This window comes from Convolutriloba macropyga, chromosome 2 (genome assembly GCF_964194025.1).
Source record: "Convolutriloba macropyga chromosome 2, txConMacr16.3, whole genome shotgun sequence".
Lineage (NCBI taxonomy): Eukaryota > Metazoa > Xenacoelomorpha > Acoela > Convolutidae > Convolutriloba > Convolutriloba macropyga.
Genome location: NC_134469.1, coordinates 74,545,580 through 74,566,271, shown reverse-complemented (window position 1 = coordinate 74,566,271; position 20,692 = coordinate 74,545,580). Strand labels below are relative to the sequence as shown.

The following is a 20,692-nucleotide window of genomic DNA, read 5'->3' as shown; positions in this document are numbered from 1 at the left end:
AAAGTGTATGAACAAAAAGATAGCTTCCAAAGCAAATAACCCAGCGGAGTGAAAAATGATGCACCAGATTGATGAGATATGCCAATATTAAGCAAGCGAGTTAAGGCGAACAGCAAAATCAAACAACAGCAACAAACAATAATTACATCAAAAACTTTGTCCCCTTTAAAAACATAATTTAATAACACAATAACCATACCTTCAGACAAAACTAAAATTAAACAAAATAACTCAGAAATCATCGGAAAAGATATGGAACCAGTCCCTAAAAAAGTTTGGTAACAATTATTAAAAAGAACAGAAACAGTAAAAAAACAAATTTCGCTTATTTTCTTTTAAACAATTAACCTCAAGGTAATGAAAACCATTAGAAATCAAGTAAAATATACCAAAAATCTACGATTACCAATGTTTCTGTATAAGGGCATTAAGACCTGTCCTTATTCAATTTTTGTATGCGGCTATAAAGAACAACAAAAAGACAACAAACAAAAATTCACTTGAAACTTACCAGAAAACGCTGTCGAAGCCGTAAAGCTATATTTTGTCCCCCTCAATATATGTTCGGTTGCGGCTTTTTCGAACACCGATAATGTCTGATGTGTTTTTCATTAAAGAGAATCGGTAACAAGTAGATAAAAAAGCGGCAGAAGTAAGTAAAACTTTTGACTTTTCCGAAACAGAATTATTTCCATTGTCATGAAAACAATCGATTACAAAAGGAAATAAAAAATAGGTTCATTTACTGGTCTAAAGGAAGACCTTTAGACCTGAAATTGTCCAAAATATGTCTTGCATCTATGAAAAGAGTGTCAAAAATGACATATCAAATTAGTTTATTTTTTTTTGCAAAAAACCGGTGTCAAAGCCAGTACGATCATAAACAATTCTTTAAAAATATAAGGCTTTGCGACACTAATATTTTTTGACACCGTCCCATAACAGCAACAATTTCATATTTGACCAGTAATTAACAAAAAGTAATTAATAAAACTAGGAAGTAAAAAAAAATTAATTCGGAAAACAATTTTTTTCAAATTCATGAAAGCCAACGGCTATCTACTAATATCAGAATATCGGCTCATCTAATCATCTATGAAAAGTCAATGAAAGCTGTCACTATTCAGTAAATTTCACACGACTAAAACAAAAAAGTAAGAACGACAGTTAAAGACAAAATTAAAAAATTCAATTAAATTCTTCAAAAAAGAATTGTCGAAGCAATTAAAACGAAAATCCAGATCTTTCAGGATATTAATATGTTCAATTGTGCCAAATTTTGAACGCCAATAATGTGATATGAGAGCGGTCAATAGTGTGATAATATGACAAAACAAGAAAATGTAAAAAAAAACGGCAAATATCTAAAAATCTGAAATCTAGTGGTATTAAAGCCAGAAAACATTAATTTAAGGCTTAAAACTGCAAAACTGCAATAGATAATAAATGTTTCATGGATAATAAATGTTTCCTAGCAATCTTTCTCAGCCGACATTCTTAGCTACAAGTTGACCAAATTCGGAAAAAAATAAATCATAAGTTCATTAAGCCATTATTTATATAAAAATCAATTATTTTTAAAAGTCAAAAGGACCATAAGCTATCAAGTGAGAAAACTAAATGCATTAGCTTGGAGCTATTTAGGAAGCTAATCGGATATATCACTCCCGAGCTTTGATTTGATATGTTCTGTTCTTTAATTAATATAAAAAAGATCAGTTTTTTTTTAAAAAAAGACCGACTGATTCCAATCCCAATTCTTTTTGGATTGTAACAGTCCAAGATTGGTCCAAAACTAGCCCTGCTAATACTTATCGTCCATTAGGAACATTTAACTGTCGAAGTTTATAGATATAGATAACTTGTTATTTAAAAACTCAAAAACAATTTCAGCATTTTTGATAATCAACGAGTAAATTTAGCAAAAAACGGCAAAGATAATTTCAGAGCACTCTCAACAGAAGTTGAGTAGGAGTAGCCCCTTTTTGAGTCTACAAAGATTGTATTAGTGTTGTTTGGGTTTGTACTTTGGGCAAGTTTAATCAAAGTGCTCGAAAGAAGCTTATTTCGAGCTGTTTTTGATTAATGAGGCTGAATTTTGAAAAATTTAGCCCAAATTTTGGACAAAAAACTAAATCAAAATAATGAACAATACTTTTTGTCTTTAAAAATACAATCAACAACATTGTTCTGAAAAAATTTATCAAATTCTAGGCAACAATTTCGGAATATGTGAATATAAACAACGGAATTCACTCTACTTTTCTCAGAAGTTTAAACCTCGATAACTCCCTGTAAAAAACGAAAAAAATCTTTTCAATTCTATATTCTACGCTGGATGAGCTTTCTAATGATACCAGTCTCAATTCTCTAAGATGAATATTTCGATCGGCGAAAATTGTCTGAACAAAAAAACCCATTTGAGTATATAGTTCCTCCCCCCCCCCCCCCCCCCCCCTCAAGAGGGTTCGGAACATCATAAATTGTCATCCCATAACATAATTTCTCATGACTATTTCGTAAGATCTTTTTGTTGTACCTTTGAGTGAAGACTGAGCATCGAGATTGTCTTCTTAAAATTATCCCTGCTTCCTCCCACTCGTAACAACTGAGGGCTCTGAAACAAATACGATGCAAATAATACCACTTGTTAATGCAGACTGAGGCACATGTTAATGAAGTCTATGAAGTCTTTCTGACAAAAACCAACTCAGAAGAAAGTTTCTCATACTAAAATTTTTTTAAAAAGAAAATGGCTATGAGATAAACTAGACTTGCGGAATAGGACCACCAAAAAGAATTTGCTGCACTTTCAGATGCAATCTGTACAAAATCATTTTCTCAAAGCCAAATCACCTCCTGGCAAGATCCTTTTTAATTCCTAATTTGATTGAGTTGTAACCAAATGCATTTAGAACTTAAGCCTCAAAAGATTTTTAAAACGAAGAGAAGTCAAACAATCTTTAAGACTCAACTGAACATTTAAGAGCAACTAAAAATGATTCTCATATTGTGAAAATAGCCCGAAAATTTAAACTAACTCAAAATGCAAGACTGAAACAAGATCTATATCAGGTTATTGATGTTTACCTGGGCTGCAGAGCTTGCACTTAAACAGGAAGTAGACCCGACTGTCAGGTGACCAATCGAGGTAGTCTTTTTAACAGTCGCCGCCATGTTCCTCCTGCTGCTGGCCGTTGCAGGCAATCTCAATCGACTGTTGGTAGGAACAATTGAAGGTTTCGCTGACATTTTTGCAGAAAGGACCAACGCAGATTGATGTTGATGGCTAGGATGGTAGTGTTGGTAGGTACTGACTCTTGGAGATGCCATTGACCGGGTGACTACGTTGATGTCCTGTTCTACCTTGTTCTTTCTTTGATTGCATCCGTTGATTGGCAGATCTTAAACAAACGGTACGGTTATGCAATCAATGATTACTAGCCAACACGGTACACATTGAGGTTATGAACATTTGCGAAACTCAATGAGGTCACTGGTGTAAACTGTACAAAACCGTTTCTACCTCCAACCCCCCCCCCCCCCCTCCTCCAACCAATATAGCTCAATATTATATAGTTCAGTTTTATAGTTTCACCGTAGCCGTTTATCTCCTCAACCCCCCAATTTCAAAGCTCAATTTAACATTCTCTCTAAAAGTCATATCTGAGTTCAATTTCTCAACTTTTATGAATATTACCACACGGTTGTTATCGCCTTTGAGAAGTTATCAATCTCCGAGACGAAGCCGAGGTCCTATGATAACTTCGAGGGCGATAACAACCGTGGTAATTTTTTTAATCAACACCTGTTGCGACCATGTATGTTTTTTAAACTACAAACTGTTTCCATCATTAGACTACGAGTTTATCACCACTTTTTTTATCGCCACTGTTTACTTAGTAACAGTGGCGATAAAAGAGTGTGATAAACTTGTAGTCTAAAGCTGAAGTGTTTTTCCAGTGTCGATCGGGCATTAAAATGTATTGCATTGGCTGTTTATTTAACTGCTATTTTCGCAACAGGTGTTGATTAATTGTCATTTCCACTCATTCTGTAGCGTGTAACACTAATGTCTTCACATTATTGCGGATTTTTACCATGACTTTGTAAACTGTTGTCAAACAATCGTTCTAACTTGAACAGCATCTAACAACATAACACATTCCTTCAAGAACAGTTGTCGCTCCTATGCTCGACAGCGTCGTCAACAATTGTCAACAAAAATAACAACCAAACTGAATAATCAGGTTGGAAATGTTCCTAATTGATAGTAATTCAAGATCAACTAAAAACTGAGGACAAGTATGGACAAACAAAACTAATAGAAAAAAGGCGAGAACAGATCAAAAATTATCATCTGCTCAACAACTGGATAAAATCAATTATATGGGGATCTAATCCGCAGTATATTTGCAGGCGGTGTTCGCTAATTTATAAGTTCTTTTTGTTCTATAGAATATTTGAGGCTGTTTTGACTGGGACTGTCGTAAATACTTTGTTTCGAATATTTTGTCTGGGACTGCTTTGTCTAGATATTTTTTGCTATTTGGGACAGTTATGTCTAGGAGTATATTTTCTCGAATTGTTTAGTCTCTACACCTCATATTTGTAGACAATCAAATGTTCTTCATGAATTCTGATGTCATAATTTTGATCTGATCATCTGACAACGATAAAAAGGAGTCAATATTAACAAGAGTCTTGTTTTGTTTGGGATACGCGCTTATGAAAAAGTGACACTTAAAAAAGTCCCAATAAAAAGATATCGGTTGACTTAAAATGGGGTTGGAAACATTCGCTTCAAAACTACGATCTTACTTTCTTGACCCAAGAAAAACGACTTTACTTGACCTAAGCAAAATCTTGACTATGCATCAATCAATAAAGTTTGATCAATAACAGTGTAAAATCAATTATCATGGTCGAAGAAAAATAAGGAACCATAACACAATGCACGAATACACGTTTTTTTTACCGATCCTTTTTGATTGAAAACACATTGGCTGGTTTGTTAGTTCTTCACCCGCAACCTCTTTTTTATTTTGCGTTCAAAAAAAATAACAATAAAAATCAGTGTCAAGTGCATAGTGCATGGATAGAACCATGTTTGTAGCCTCCAAATCACCAAGAAAATTCGAACACCTAAAACTCCAGTTATCTCAATAACTAATGTTATAATTTATTTCACTCCAATTTTTTGCGCTGCTAGAGCACAAAAACTGAGCAGTTTTGGTTTGTTGAAATTTATTTATTTATTAGCCAACTTTCCACATCACTGACACAAAAAATCAGAACAAATTTGCAAGCCGAAACTTCACTTTTATTTTTTGCTGTGGTAAAAACGAAAGCTTGCTGTTAAGTTTCTAGCTTCCAATTAGATACTTCTACCATATTTTGAATTTTGGCAACTATTGCGGCCTTCTAGTTCTTCACCTCTGGAAACACAAAAAAAATGAACGGAGAAATTAAAACAAAAACCATATTTTAAATGGTGTTACACTAAAACTGTTTTTTTTAGCATGAGCTATATTAAACGTCGGTAGTGGTTACGACCCAAAAATAATCTGTCTACCAAATATAGTAGTCAAGACATTAGTACAGCAGTACATTTTATAATTACATTTAAAGCTACACTTAGGGCAATTTTTTGCCAAAATCAACGAAAACAAAACAAGCAACCTGCCATCAAGACAACAAATTTAGGCATTCCTTATATGATATTGCAGAAATTGATGAAATGGTTTCTTGATGTTTTTTTATAATTTTTGAATCTGCCGCACGTTGCTGATTTTTTGATATCTAACTTTTTTTAGAAGTAAATACAATTTAGTAAATCGGTTTAAGTTACATGAAACGGACCAAAAATGTGACAATGTACCAGTACTGGATTCTAACCAGCATCTCTTACTTGCAAGCCTAGTCTAATACCCATTCACATCAACTGGTGTCATGAACTTCGGCTTCGATTAAGAACCGATCTCAAGTTCTTTTTTGTTGCTCATGGCTTCATTTCTCTAGCCAAGTATACTTTGGACAAGCAGAGCTTCTTGTCAAGCTATGTCAAGTTTATTTTATGCACAAATTACATAAGTTTTTTCCTCAAATTTATAATAGAAACCCATGCTCAATCAATCAGAGAATTGATTAGTACAACTTGAATATGAAATGACTAGTCTCGCGGAACACTTTTTTCTCTTTTTCCAATTATTTGCTTTTTTATTCTAGCTGAAAGCTTTTTCGGTAAACTATACAAAAATTTTTGATGCAGAAAAATGAAACGTGGGTCTTTTCTGTAAAAATTCCCAGAACCCAATAAAAATTAAACCAATAAGAGGGAATGACTTTTTAGGTCTCCTGCATCTACTTCACAACAACGGCACAATTTTGCTTCTGTAGCTGGTAATTTCTTGTGCCTAAAGTTCTAAGAAATTTTAAGCGTCACATGGTTTGAGATTTTTGTGATTTTATACAAATATGCAGATTTTGATAATCAAATTACTTCAACAAAAATTTTGCTCCATTCTTTTTAGAAAATTTGTAACTTTTATGATAGATTTCGTAATAGCTGAGATTTTTATGTTCACGCAGTAGTTGGTCGGTCATGAAAAAGATTATTAAATTCAGATTATTACCCACCTGTCAATCCTTCATTCTCCATTATTGATGATTGTGTGAATTGTTGATTGGCATCGTAGTGTCTCTGTAACAGAAGCTGCACTTCTCCAAAAAGAAGCTGAAACATTAAATATCAAAGTTTTTAACTAAAATTATGAGGGAACTAAAATATTTTTGCCAGTTTTCATTTACACTGCTATGAGGGGTCCCATGGAAGAGTGTGTACGACCTGGACCTACCTGACCGCCCAAAGTCTTCCAACTCTCTCAATCGTTCATCCGTAAAAGTTATAATCAAAGAAAATTTTTCCAGAGATTAGAACTGAATTCATGATTGGTTCCTGGTCATATTTAACTTTAGATTATTTAGGCATAATGATCAGTTTTATTATGTTCAAATACTGCTCAATCACGTGATCAAACTACCTCTTAAATTCTCCCATTTGATTGGGTGAGATCGAGATATAGAAAGAGGCTCGTTATGTTAGTTCACGTATAATCATATCATGCACAAACCTCAGCTCATGTTTTCACATACAGTCCTAAAATTACAATCTTCAGGCAGACAAGTGGTCAATTCAATTTGAATATTGGACTATTGCAGTTTCTATAAAAAGCACTCGTTTGTTTTGCTATGACTTTGAAACTGACGAAGCGGGTTCTCTATGACAGTTTGGGGAGAATTATATATTATATACTTTATATACTTAGAGAATTATATGTTTTGTAATTTTTCAGTGGCGTGAAAAGTTATACCCAGTGCTAAAAGGTAATGAAAAAATAACTTGAATTTTATAAGGGTGATATTTTAATTCGTTTTCAGGAGGTCAGACTTGGTAATTACAAAAAATGTGGCTACGGTGCGATCGAAAAATTATTACTGCCTTATACGGCGCATGAGTAAAATCAGCTATTAATTCAAAACTGTTGACAATGTTTTCCATCAAATATCATTTGGATTATAATTTGAGACACCTTTAAAGCAAACACTGAAAAGGGTGCCAGCATACCTAAAATGTCGGAACAATTAAATTATCACGCATCACACATAGTTATTGCAAAGGTTATTAAGAACATGATTAATTTTTCAATTAGATAATGAGATCGATTCCGTTTGTGTCCCCTGGTTTAGTGTACTCTCAAACGATCATGCTATATTGCTACCTAAAAATTTACTATGTAAATCAAATTACTTCTGAGTTTCATGACCATGACATAATGTGAGGGTAGTAACGGAAAGGATCAATTTATGATTTTTTCTCACATAGAACATCAAAAACTCTGCGAAGAAATTTGTTGACTTCTAGCAAAACTATTGGTATAAATGGTATGTTTTTTCTATAATTTCTTAAATCGCACCTTGAAAGTATTTATGAGTACAAATTGATCTCAGCAGTCAAATAAAGGGAAAAAATGATTACAATAATTAGATTAGTAGAATCCAAAATGAATCCCAAAGGTTTAAAAACAGATAGAGAACCTCGAAAAAAAAAATGAAAAACATAAGAAAAACATTAACACATAACCGGCTAACGTCGAGCGAATTGCTCTTAAAGACCGGCGAGTGGTTGGCTTCATCAGCAGCTAGCCACGGTTTAGTGACCTATGGGCTCTACCACTTATCCCGTTTCTAAAGACGAAATTCAAATGGGTCAGACGAAAAATCCGCCAAGCGAAAAATTGAATAAAAGAGAACAGGATTCATATATTTGCTAAAAATTGCTTTTGAGAGCACTTTACAATGAATTTGTAAAAAGTGCCCATTAAGTCATTGAAAATGAAAAAAAATTCGACTATAACTCATTAATAATGAGGATCAGAGATGATAATATTACCCCATATAAGATCAGCTGAAGTGCGGCATCAACAAAGAGAGAGAGAGAGAGAGAGAGAGAGAGAGAGAGATAAAACATGAACCAGAAAGAGGAGGAAAGTAGCCCTAAACGAGAGAGAAAGAGACAGGAAAATTTTCCATGATAGGATTTGACTCTGCAACTTCTAGTTTTCTAGCGTTGTTAGTAAATCATATAGAAAAAAACTGAAAAAGGCAAAATTAAAAAAGCTTTCAACTTCGCAGTAAAAAAGGTTCAGAACCATTTTAGTCTCAAAACAATGTGTCAAGTAACCCATCTCCGAGACCTGAAATCTTTTGTTGGCCAGTAATGGTCGTTAAACTCAGAAAAGGACAAAAAATATAGAAAAATTTTGGAAAATATTGCGAATTTTAAAAAAATTTTGCGAAAATTTAAGAATTTAATATCTTAAGAATTATTTCCTTGTCTTAAGAGACTATCCGGTAGCCCTGTTTCAAGCCGGAAATAGTTTCACAGGATCAAAAAGATCCACAGGCTCACTTGGAACATAAAAATTTGAAAATTTTATCCAAAAAAAAAATTTAAACTGGAGTCAAAAAGAAAATGTTGATCACCATCCCATTATCTCTAGAAACTATGCAGCAGCTTATTATAAAACCCTGAAGGAGGGCCTCAAAAACATGGAAAAACTGCAAATATTTCATAAAATTGCTTAATTTCGTTATATTAAAATCTTGAAGAATATTTCATTACATCTATAAACTATGAAGTAACATACTATCAAACCCTTGAGTAGGTTCCTTGGCTCGTGAGGCTAAAGGAACCTAAAAATGACAAATACATTTAAAAATTTTTTAAAAAAATTGCAAGTTTTATATATAAAAATTGCTGAAACTTGTGATATTAAAAAATTGAAAATTAATTCATGAACAACAAAAACTTTTCAGTAACTTATATTCAAGCCCTAACGGAGGTTTCCTGACCTTTTGAAGCTCAAAAAACTTGAATGACCAAAAATGTCAACAAATTGAAAAAAAATTGCACAAAAATCTCCAAAATATGCTAAAATTCGTGATGTTAAAATCTTGCAAAACATTCTATTAAATATAGAAATCATACAGTAACCAATTTTCAAACCTTAGAGGAGGTTCCTTGGCTTTTGAGGCTTCAAAACTCAAAAAGAACAACAAAAATTTTCGAAAAACTTAAAAACCTACTTCTATCAAAAAATTTGTCAATAAATTATTATCAAACCCCTTAGGATGTTTTCTGGCCCCTGGGTCTTGAAAGACCCAAACAAGGAAAAAGAAATGTCAAAAAATTTGAAACAAATTGCATGTTTTGTGAAGAAATGCTAAAATTCGTGATGCCAAAATGTTGAAACCATTCCACTACCACTAGAAACTGTGCAGTAACCTATTATTAAAACCTAGAGGAGGTTCCTTGACACCTAGGGCTGATAGAAATCAAAACTTGTCAAAAATTTCCACAAACCTTGAAAAAATCGTAAAATAATTTAAATTTGCGTTTCTCAAAAGTTCTGTCAAGTAGCTCAATTCCAAGAATTGAAAAATTTTTCTTGGTCAGTAATGGTAGTTAAACTCGGAAAAGGACAAAAATATAGAAAAAATTTGGAAGGAATTGCAAATTTTAAAAAAAAATCGTGCTAAAAATTAAGATATTGAAATCTTAAGAACCAATTCATTGTCTCAAGAGACTATCCGGTACCCCTGTTTCAAGCCTGAAATTGTTTCACAGGCTCATAAAGATCCACAGGCTCACTTGGAACATAAAAATTTGAAAATTTTATCCAAAAAAAAAAATTTAAACTGGAGTCATAAAAAATGATGATCACCATCCCATTATCTCTAGAAACTATACAGCAGCTTATTATCAAACACTGGAAGTGGGGCCTAAAGTGCCGCAAAAATTCAAAAACATGGAAAACTGCAAATATTTTATAAAATTGCCTAAACTCGTGATATTAAAATATTGAAGAATATTCCATTACATGTATAAACTATGAAGTAAAATATTACCAAACCCTAGAAGATGTTTCTGGGCTCTTGAGGCTAAAAAAATCTAAAAACTATGCAGCAGCTTATTATAAAACCCTGGAGGAGGGCCTCAAAAACATGGAAAAACTGCAAATATTTTATAAAATTGCTTAATTTCGTTATATTAAAATCTTGAAGAATATTTCATTACATCTATAAACTATGAAGTAACATACTATCAAACCCTTGAGTAGGTTCCTTGGCTCGTGAGGCTAAAGGAACCTAAAAAATGACAAATACATTTAAAAATTTTTTTAAAAAATTGCAAGTTTTATATATAAAAATTGCTGAAACTTGTGATATTAAAAAATTGAAAATTAATTCATGAACAACAAAAATTTTTCAGTAACTTATATTCAAGCCCTAACGGAGGTTTCCTGACCTTTTGAAGCTCAAAAAACTTGAATAATGACTAAAAATGTCAACAAATTGAAAAAAAAATTGCACAAAAATCTCCAAAATATGCTAAAATTCGTGATGTTAAAATCTTGCAAAACATTCTATTAAATATAGAAATCATACAGTAACCAATTTTCAAACCTTAGAGGAGGTTCCTTGGCTTTTGAGGCTTCAAAACTCAAAAAGAACAACAAAAATTTTCAAAAAACTTAAAAACCTACTTCTATCAAAAAATTTGTCAATAAATTATTATCAAACCCCTTAGGATGTTTTCTGGCCCCTGGGTCTTGAAAGACCCAAACAAGGAAAAAGAAATGTCAAAAAATTTGAAACAAATTGCATGTTTTGTGAAGAAATGCTAAAATTCGTGATGCCAAAATGTTGAAGCCATTCCACAACCACTAGAAACTGTGCAGTAACCTATTATTAAAACCTAGAGGAGGTTCCTTGACACCTAGGGCTGATAGAAATCAAAATTTGTCAAAAATTTCCACAAACCTTGAAAAAATCGTAAAATAAATTAAATTTGCGTTTCTCAAAAGCTCTGTCAAGTAGCTCATCTCCAAGAATTGAAAAATTTTTCTTGGTCAGTAATGGTAGTTAAACTCAGAAAAAGACAAAAATATAGAAAAAATTTGGAAGGAATTGCAAATTTAAAAAAAAAATCGTGCTAAAAATTAAGATATTGAAATCTTAAGAACCAATTCATTGTCTCAAGAGACTATCCGGTACCCCTGTTTTAAGCCTGAAATAGTTTCACAGGCTCATAAAGATCCACAGGCTCACTTGGAACATAAAAATTTGAAAATTTTATCCAAAAAAAAATTTAAACTGGAGTCATAAAAAATGTTGATCACCATCCCATTATCTCTAGAAACTATACAACAGCTTATTATCAAACACTGGAAGTGGGGCCTAAAGTGCCGCAAAAATTCAAAAACTTGGAAAAACTGCAAATATTTTATAAAATTGCCTAAACTCATGATATTAAAATATTGAAGAATATTCCATTACATGTATAAACTATGAAGTAAAATATTACCAAACCCTAGAAGATGTTTCTTGGCTCTTGAGGCTGAAGAAATCTAAAAACATGACAAATAATTTCAAATAACTTAAAAAAATTGCAAGTTTTATAAAAAAAAATTGCTGAAACTTGTGATAATAAAAAGTTGAAAATTAATTCATGACCAACAAAAACTTTTCAGTAACTTATTTTCAAGCCCTTACGGATGTTTCCTGACATTTGATGCTCAAAAATTCTGCATAATGACCATAAATGTCAAAAAATTGATAAAAAATTGCAAAAAATCTCCAAAATATGCTAGAATTCGTGATGTTAAAATCTTGCAAGACATTCTATTTAATCTAGAAACCATACAGTAACCAATTTTCAAACCTTAGAGCAGGTTCCTTGGCTGTTGAGGCTGAAAAAAACTAAAAAATAACAAATGTTTTCAAAAAACTTAAAAAACCTTTTTTTATCAAAAAATTTGTCAGTAACTTGTTATCAAACCCCTTAGGATGTATTCTAGCCCCTGGGTCTTGAAAGACCCAAAAAAGGAAAGATAAATGTAAAAAATATGAAAAAATTTGCATGTTTTGTCAAGAAATGCTAAAATTCGTGATGCTAAAATGTTGAAACCATTCCACTACCACTAGAAACTGTGCAGTAACCTATTATTAAAACCTAGAGGAGGTTCCTTGACACCTAGGGCTGATAGAAATCAAAAATTGTCAAAAATTTACAAAAACCTTGAAAAAATCGCAAATTAATATAAATTTGCGTTTCTCAAAAGCCCTGTCAAGTAACCCATCTCCGAGACTTGAAAATTTTTGTTGGTCAGTAATGGTCGTTAAATTCAGAAAAGGACAAAAATATAGAAAAATTTTGGAAGAAATTGCAAATATAAAAACAATCGTGCTAAAAATTAAGATATTAATAACTTAAGAACCAATTCATTGTCTCAAGAGACTATCCGGTACCCCTGTTTCAAGCCTGAAATAGTTTCACAGGCTCATAAAGATCCATAGGCTCACTTGGAACATAAAAATTTTTCAAAAATTTGAAAGTTTTATCAAAAAAAAAAATTTGAACTGGAGTCATAAAAAATGTTGATCACCATCCCATTATCTCTAGAAACTATACAGCAGCTTATTATCAAACCCTGGATGTGGGGCCTAGGGTCCCGCGAAAATTCAAAAACATGGAAAAACTGCTAAAATTTTATAAAATTGTTTATATTCGTGATATTAAAATCTTGAAGAATATTCCATCACATGTATAAACTAAGAAGTAAATTATTATCAAAACCTAGAGGAAGTTTCTTGGCTCTTGAGGCTAAAGAAATCTAAAAAAAATGACAAAGAATTTTATAAAAACTTAAAAAAAAATGCAAGTTTTATAAAAAAAAATGGAAGAAACTTGTGATAATAAAAAGTTGAAAATTAATTCATAACCAACAAAAATTTTTCAGTAACTTATTTTCAAGCCCTTACGGATGTTTCCTGACATTTGATGCTCAAAAATCCTGCAAAATGACCATAAACGTCAAAAAATTGATAAAAAATGGCAAAAATCTCCAAAATATGCTGAAATTCGTGATGTTAAAATCTTGCAAGACATTCTATTTAATCTAGAAATCATACAGTAACCAATTTTCAAACCTTAGAGGAGGTTCTTTGGCTGTTGAGACTGAAAAAATCTTGAAAAACCTATTTTTATCAAAAAATTTGTCAGGAACTTATTATCAAATCTCTTAGGATCTTTTCTGGTCCCTGGGTCTTGAAAGACCCGAACAAGAAAAATAAATGTAAAAAATATGAAAAAATTTGCATGTTTTGTCAAGAAAGGCTAAAATTCGTGATGGTAAAATGTTGAAACCATTCCACTACCACTAGAAACTGTCCAGTAACCTATTATTAAAACCAAGAGGAGGTTCCTTGACACCTAGGGCTGATAGCAATCAAAAATGTCAAAAAATTCCAAAAAGCTTGAAAAAATTGCAATAATATAAAATTGCGTTTTTAGCGAGCGGTTGTTCGTCAGTAGCACACGGGGGGGGGTGCACCTGGGGCTGATGGGGGGCAACACTGAGTGGGGGCAACAGCGTGGTCGGGTGTGGGGGTAATAGTAGGGGGAGGGGTCAACAGTTGGGGTGTCTTCAACCTATAAGAACCGCCCTTCACACCATAAGTTTAAGTATAAGTCTACAAAACAGTGTGAGCTGAAACCGAGTTGAAAAGCTCTATGAGAAATTAATGCCCGCCAGGCGCTACCTGTTTATCCCGTTTTTGATTTTAATTTTTGTTTTATAATCAAGCATGAAAATTGCCATATATAAAAAAATGTACCCTGCCTGAAGTCTTAGACTTCTTAGATAATTATTGCTCACTCATTCCTGTATGACATTAAACTGAACATTGACTGCAACAAAAAATAAAACAGTAAAAATCAATATACTTATAATTTTAGGGCTCATATAATAATAAATTTGTGATGACTGTATTGAATGTAGAAAAGTGCTGAAAAACACGAAAAATGATTTTTTTTAAATCAAAACTAGTCTAATCCGGAAAAAAAAAGGTAGTGCAATCTTGCTACAAATCGAGCAAATTCTGTTCATCTAATTAATCCACGCGTCTTGGAAACCAATTTCTGCGTTAATAACTGTTTTTATAAATTTTAGTATTAAGAAATGTTTTCCTTATTGTTTCTTTCTGAAATTTAAATGTTTTCGAGTGTTTTTTGATTTAGACAAGGAGGCTCGATGATGTGCGTTCCCATATGATGTTCCGACCAGAGCTCATCTACATTTTTGAATTGAATGTCAACCAAATGAAGTGATAACAAAAAAAATGTTTGAGTTTAAAAAACTCGTTACAAAAACTAACTACTAATTGAATTACTTAATGCCATGCCTGATTACAGCGCCCACGAGATCTGCCATTAAAAAGACTACGAGACAAAAACACAACAAAATAAGCAAAAACAAACATTTCCAGGCAAAAAATCAATATCTAAATTAAAACAACCTAGTAACAACGTCGAAATGCAATCAGTTACCTTAACTACATAAGCTTGCTTTTTCTTAACTACACAGCAGATCTAAATTTTCCTTAGTGAGACTAGGTAAAAAGTCGACAAAGAGATTAAATAATGAGGCGAAATTCAAAAATTAATCAACATTTCTCAAGCCAAATAGTTTAAAAAGTCATTATGAAACCAATGTGACCTGTCTTTGGTTAAATTAGGCCATGGGAACGTACTAAAGATACCAAAAATTACAAACAATTTGCAAAACCACAATTTATTGAAACCATTAAAATCTTTATCCAATATCTAAATAGTTTGTAATTTTATTTCAGTTTTTATTTATAATAATTAAGCCAAAATTATACTGACAAAATACAACTTCATTTGGTCCACATTTGAAAATCTTTGGCATTTGTTATTAACCGAATGTGCTGGAAAAGAAAGAGATATACCACTTACAAAACTTTCATGAAAACGCATATTGTCCAACAAACAAAAGATCAGTTACCAAATAATATCAGTAGACAATTGGATGAGACCTCTCAATAATGAGAATAAGTTACAAGTTGACAAAAAGAACAACAACTGAAAAAATTGAAAAATATTTGAAAATGTAGAACATCATAAACTATATGACTATTTGCCTTAAACTGAATGCTTCGGGTAACATCATTTATTCAATACTTAATTACATGTAGCCTATGAGAACGGTCAGCATCTTACGGCTACATAAAGAATAAAAAACAGGCAAAAACAGCAAAATCAAAAATAAAAGAGCAAGAAAAGTGTCGAGCGGAAAGCCAATAAATTGAAATTTTCAGTAAAAACTTTTCTATTTTCAATTATTTCTTTCTTAGCAATGGGCTTCTTCTTTTTTAACAATATGATTTTAGAAAATTAACAAATATGAACAGATACATTAGACCCACAAAATTTTTGAGAAAACTCGTAATATCAACGCCATTAAACTCTTTTCTTTTTAACGGAAGCCAATAAACACTTTAAGATATGCCTCGATGGGACGACAACGATGTTTTTCTTTCAAAATTCAGCAATAAAAATTACAACAAGTCACTGCCTATGAAAACAACAACAAATACAGGCAAAATTCAAAAATTCAGTAGGTAAGTGCCAGAAAAAAGTGTCGAAGCCATTCAAACCATTTCTCTGAAAGCTTTATCTAGGATCCATTGAACTTCTTTTCTAAGCCAATGGGAGCTATCAATTTTAAGATAATGTGATAAGATTTCAAAAGGAACCAGTAATACAAAAATATCCAATATTGTTGAATTTTTTTTCAAATCTAGTGACATTGAAGTCAAATGAACAATAATTAGAAGATAAAATTGCTAACCAGATTAATTTTGGTTGCATTAGGAAGGAAAAGGGTCCTGTAATTACTGAGACTGACGTACTGCTCACGAAAACAAGTTTATGTTTGGTTAATATTATAAAAAAAATTTGCAAAAATTCATTTTCAAAGTCACTAGATAGGTTCACTTAATGCTCATTACGAAACCTATCGCACTTTTAGACAACGATTCTATGCCATAGGGCTGGCTCCAAAAATTCTATAAAAGCTAAAAAAAGAAGATCAAAATTTCAATTGAAGTTACAAAAACTCTGAGTCGAAGACAAATAACACATGAACGATTCCTTGAAAACGATTTTTTGTTCATTGGGCTTCATTTGACTGTAATTGAGATTTGTCATTAGCGGAACCTCCATATGAAAAGTGACTAGCCTCTAGGTGAATTAAAAAAACAAAAAAAATCAAACGTTTTCCAAAAAAGGAGCTCTCAACCAGAATCCAATTTTTTGATAGCAAACTTCCCTATGAGACCAGAAATAGTCTTTTTTATCGCACTTCATCTATTACAAACACAAAATTGATTCATTTTGTGGCGTGAAATTTAATTTTGGATTACTATTTTTATTAAAAAATCTTAATTTGAACGAAAATTCCCCTAAAAGTGGTGAACAAAATCATGCCAAATATCACGTTCACGTGTTCACACAAAATTTTAAACCTTGATAACTCCTCGAAAATAAACGAAATTCAAAAAATTTTTAAAATCTTTTTAATTCCGAATTCTGCGCTGGACTAGCTTTTGAATGATTCCACTCACATTTCTTTTCGATGAACTCAAACTTTATCGACGAATAGATTATTGTTGATATGATTTTAAACTCAGCAACAGTGATCTTAACGGCAGGCCCTATTTTTTGAAAAACCACTGAAATATCGTACCATTCAATATCGTTTTTCAATATTATTTACATATCAAGGAGTGCTTTATAACACCACTTCTTTGAGAAATGAGGATCTGGTTTGAAAAAAAAATCGGTTTCAGATTAAATTCGGTTTAAACATAACCTTGCAGTTATATTGGGATCCAACCAGCTTCCTGGCCAGAATGGCAGGTGGCACATTGGATTGTATGACGTCACAGAATAAGATGAGTTCGCTGAATGAGAGTCTTTGATCTCCGTCTTTGTCACAGGCTGAAAAGGCATCCTCCAGACTAACACCACCACCTCCATTGCTACTATGACTAACAATGTGGTCCTGTCCCAAAGCCATCACTGACGTAATTAGATGACGTAATAGAATTGTTCACAAACAGCAATTTTGGTATTTTCTGCCGAATGTTTATATATTAGAGAAGAAGCATGCTGTTACGAACTTGATCACGCAAAATTCTAAACCCGAACTTGATTTCAAAAGCTAGTAAATCATAAAGATACTCAAATTTGTAAGTTTGGAAGTTTTTTAAAGTAAAATTTGTCAAATATTTTTACCGATTTCACATGAAATTTGGTGTAGAACTATGTAGAATTATAAACCTGGAAATATTTCTGGGTTAAACCGTATCTGAAAATAAGGATTTAAGTTTGCAGACTTTTTGGCAATTAATTCTACTTTTTTGAAGCCACAAAGCAGAGCTAAACGATATAGTTTAACACATGATGTTGGTTGCGTGAATTTAAATCAAGATCTATTAACATCTTTTTTGAGACGAACTTTCTCGAACAGCAGTAGTTCTATTGGAGCAAAATGAAACTTAGGTTCACTCACTATTATAAATTTAAGTTCGTCTTACTTATAACAAATTTCAAAATTGATCGATTTTTGTAAATAATAATCAACTATTTTTTTCATAAAATTTGTAATAACTCTGCGTATAACAATCTTTTTTTAAAACCATCTGGGAATTGAAAGAAATTTGCACCATAATTAGAAGTAAAATTGAGATAATATTCTTTCTTCTAAATCTAGCTCAATTTAGTAATTGGATATTTTTTTGTTAGCATCCCAATTCGACTGGGAGGCTTTTGAAGAATGATGCAATAATATTAAAATAGGATAAAAATAAAAAATAATCCTGTTTCACCGACCTGGTTATTAGAATAACGTGCACTTTGACTTCGCGTAAAGTTCTATCTAGAACTGACGTTTCAAGTCTCTAATTATAATGTTTAATCAAAATGCTGTAAGATTAGTTAATGAAGAAAATTGTTTAGAAACTTTAACAAAAAAATTACCGTCTCTTCAAATACGGGATTTGGAACTGGATTTTATGCGTTGTGCTGTTTTCCCACTTTGGTTATAATTGAGTTGACCTTATAAGTAAATCTATTGGGATTTCAAAATCAAACGAGTATTCCCCATGGAGTAATAAAACTTGTAACTGACGGGCTTGGAGAGGGAATGAGAAAAGGTGGTAAGAGGCGAAGAGTGGGGGGGGGGGGGGGGAGGGGGGTGTAGGGGGTCGTAAATTGTACAAGAAAACGTGGTTATCGGTTGATAAAGGGTTTGGAGAGTTCATGTGATTTATATGCCAAAAGCAGTATGAACGAAAGTGTGTGTTTTAGCCCATTGAAGATATTGCCATATAGTGGAGTAACAATATCACCGTTTTGGGTAATGTTCTATTGCAATGCGAATGAGGAAATGAAACAAACTAACTGCCCGGCGCTAATTTGGCGTCAAATCTCTTTCAAATAGCAGAAGATGGTCATTTAGCAGACATACCCACTTTACCTAAACTCGAAAGTTGGGTAAAATTATTTTTGGATCGAGCACCCCTCCCCCCCCCCCCCCCCCACACACACACACACACAGACCTTAATGAACATAAATTTGACGCGCTGAACAGACTCTTGCAATTTTGATTGTGATATAAATTTTAACGGCATAAAATGGACAGGTGACAAGTGCAGATGCATGCGGGAGGGGGGGGGGGGGGCAATGAAACTTAAACGTGGAGATCATGATTTTCGTGAATTTCATCACGCGCCGAACTTTATTCGATAAATTACCCAATACCAAAAATTAGTAGCGCGATTGCGGTTGTCAAGATATTGAATACCATCAGTTTTTAGGTGCAGTTTTTATTTGTACACAAAGGTTTTTTTCGAACTCTACCCCCCCCCCCCAAAAAAAAAACAAAAGTGGTCTGATTTGTGTATATAAGTGCTATTTACAAAAGAGATCGTTCATATTTCGGATAAATGCACATTCGTCCTATTGGTCCTTAAAATGTCAAGTAGTTCTAAAACTACAACTTTGCTCTAGTCATTTGAAAGCTTTTCGGACAAAAGCTGGACCGCGAGTGTGAACAGTTATGTTAGCAAACTACACAAGAAATCTTCACTTGTAAATCCCAAATTCTCTTGTGAAATAACGTATCTTCTCGAGTCAAAGCGACAGGGCAATTTCAAGGCACAAATATTCTAAGTGTTGAACAAAATGCGCTGAAAGCTGAATTTTTTCAAATTTCAGTGCTTTTCAGTTCATTTCATATGCAAATCGCGCGTATTTTCAGCTAATTATTTAATGAATTGCAGCGCATTTAATTAATAAATTGTGGATAGTCCTCGACCCCGTTACGTAAATTAATAACCACAAACTAAACTGAAAGATATTTGACCGAGCAGTAACATGATGAAAAATATAGGTAAGAAATTAAAGATACATAAAATTGGGAAATTTATTTTTGGGAAGTTATAATTTTTTTCAGGCAGTTAAAGTACAGAACAATTTGGAAATAACAACATTTGGAAGTATTGCTTGATAATAATACATTTTTTGATATATTTTGAACGCAAGTGCGCTCGTGGTATGTAGATGGTGCTACGCTTGCATACTGTTTGTATTGAATTCCATACACAAGGACAAATTACATCCCATATCTTTTCCATATATTTTCCACGTATCCTGTTATTTCTTCCTGTGCCATTTTTCATTCTTGATTTATTATACAACGCTATGCTGTTTGCTACTCTCAAATCGTATATGCATACACTAGCCTACCTACCTATAACAACATATAAACCTAATATAAACTAAGCCGAAAATAGTTAAATGAAGTAGAAAGTGTTAACCGTTTAAAAAAATACTTATTTCGATGAAAAAAATCATCTTTTTATCAAATACTTTTAGGTCCTCAATAAAAAAACTCACATTGGTTAAACTTGAATATTTGTTTTTAACAATTATATTCGTTTAAAACTTGAATTCAAGTTTTGAATCATTTTGAATTTTCGAGCGTTCAGGATAAAAAGTAATTTTAAACAGATATACCGACCTTTTTTGAAGAGGGAATTATTTTTTTCGTATAGCAGTTTACGCATTTTCTACTGTATAAAGCATCGCTATATAGTTGGCTTGTGTGTATGCGCGCATTTATGGAAAGAGTTATACCAGAGAGCACTTATTCCCAATTTTAACCCCACTGGAAAGTAGCTGAAAAGTGTGGTGCGACA

General features: G+C 32.6%; 1 protein-coding gene across 1 annotated transcript in view; it reads right to left on the bottom strand.

The window, feature by feature from the left end:
• LOC142334694 (uncharacterized) overlaps positions 1 to 18,661 on the bottom strand; it is a 56,917-nt gene extending 38,256 nt beyond the window's left edge. The window contains exons 1-4 of the mRNA XM_075382929.1: positions 17,301 to 18,661; positions 6,640 to 6,736; positions 3,091 to 3,404; positions 2,540 to 2,617 (exon numbers count right to left, since the gene is read on the bottom strand). Coding sequence (XP_075239044.1) covers positions 2,540 to 2,617; positions 3,091 to 3,404; positions 6,640 to 6,736; positions 17,301 to 17,507 — 696 coding nt within the window. The 5' untranslated portion in view covers positions 17,508 to 18,661. The remainder of the gene's footprint in view (positions 1 to 2,539; positions 2,618 to 3,090; positions 3,405 to 6,639; positions 6,737 to 17,300) is intronic.
• Between the last annotated feature and the right edge of the window lie 2,031 nt (positions 18,662 to 20,692).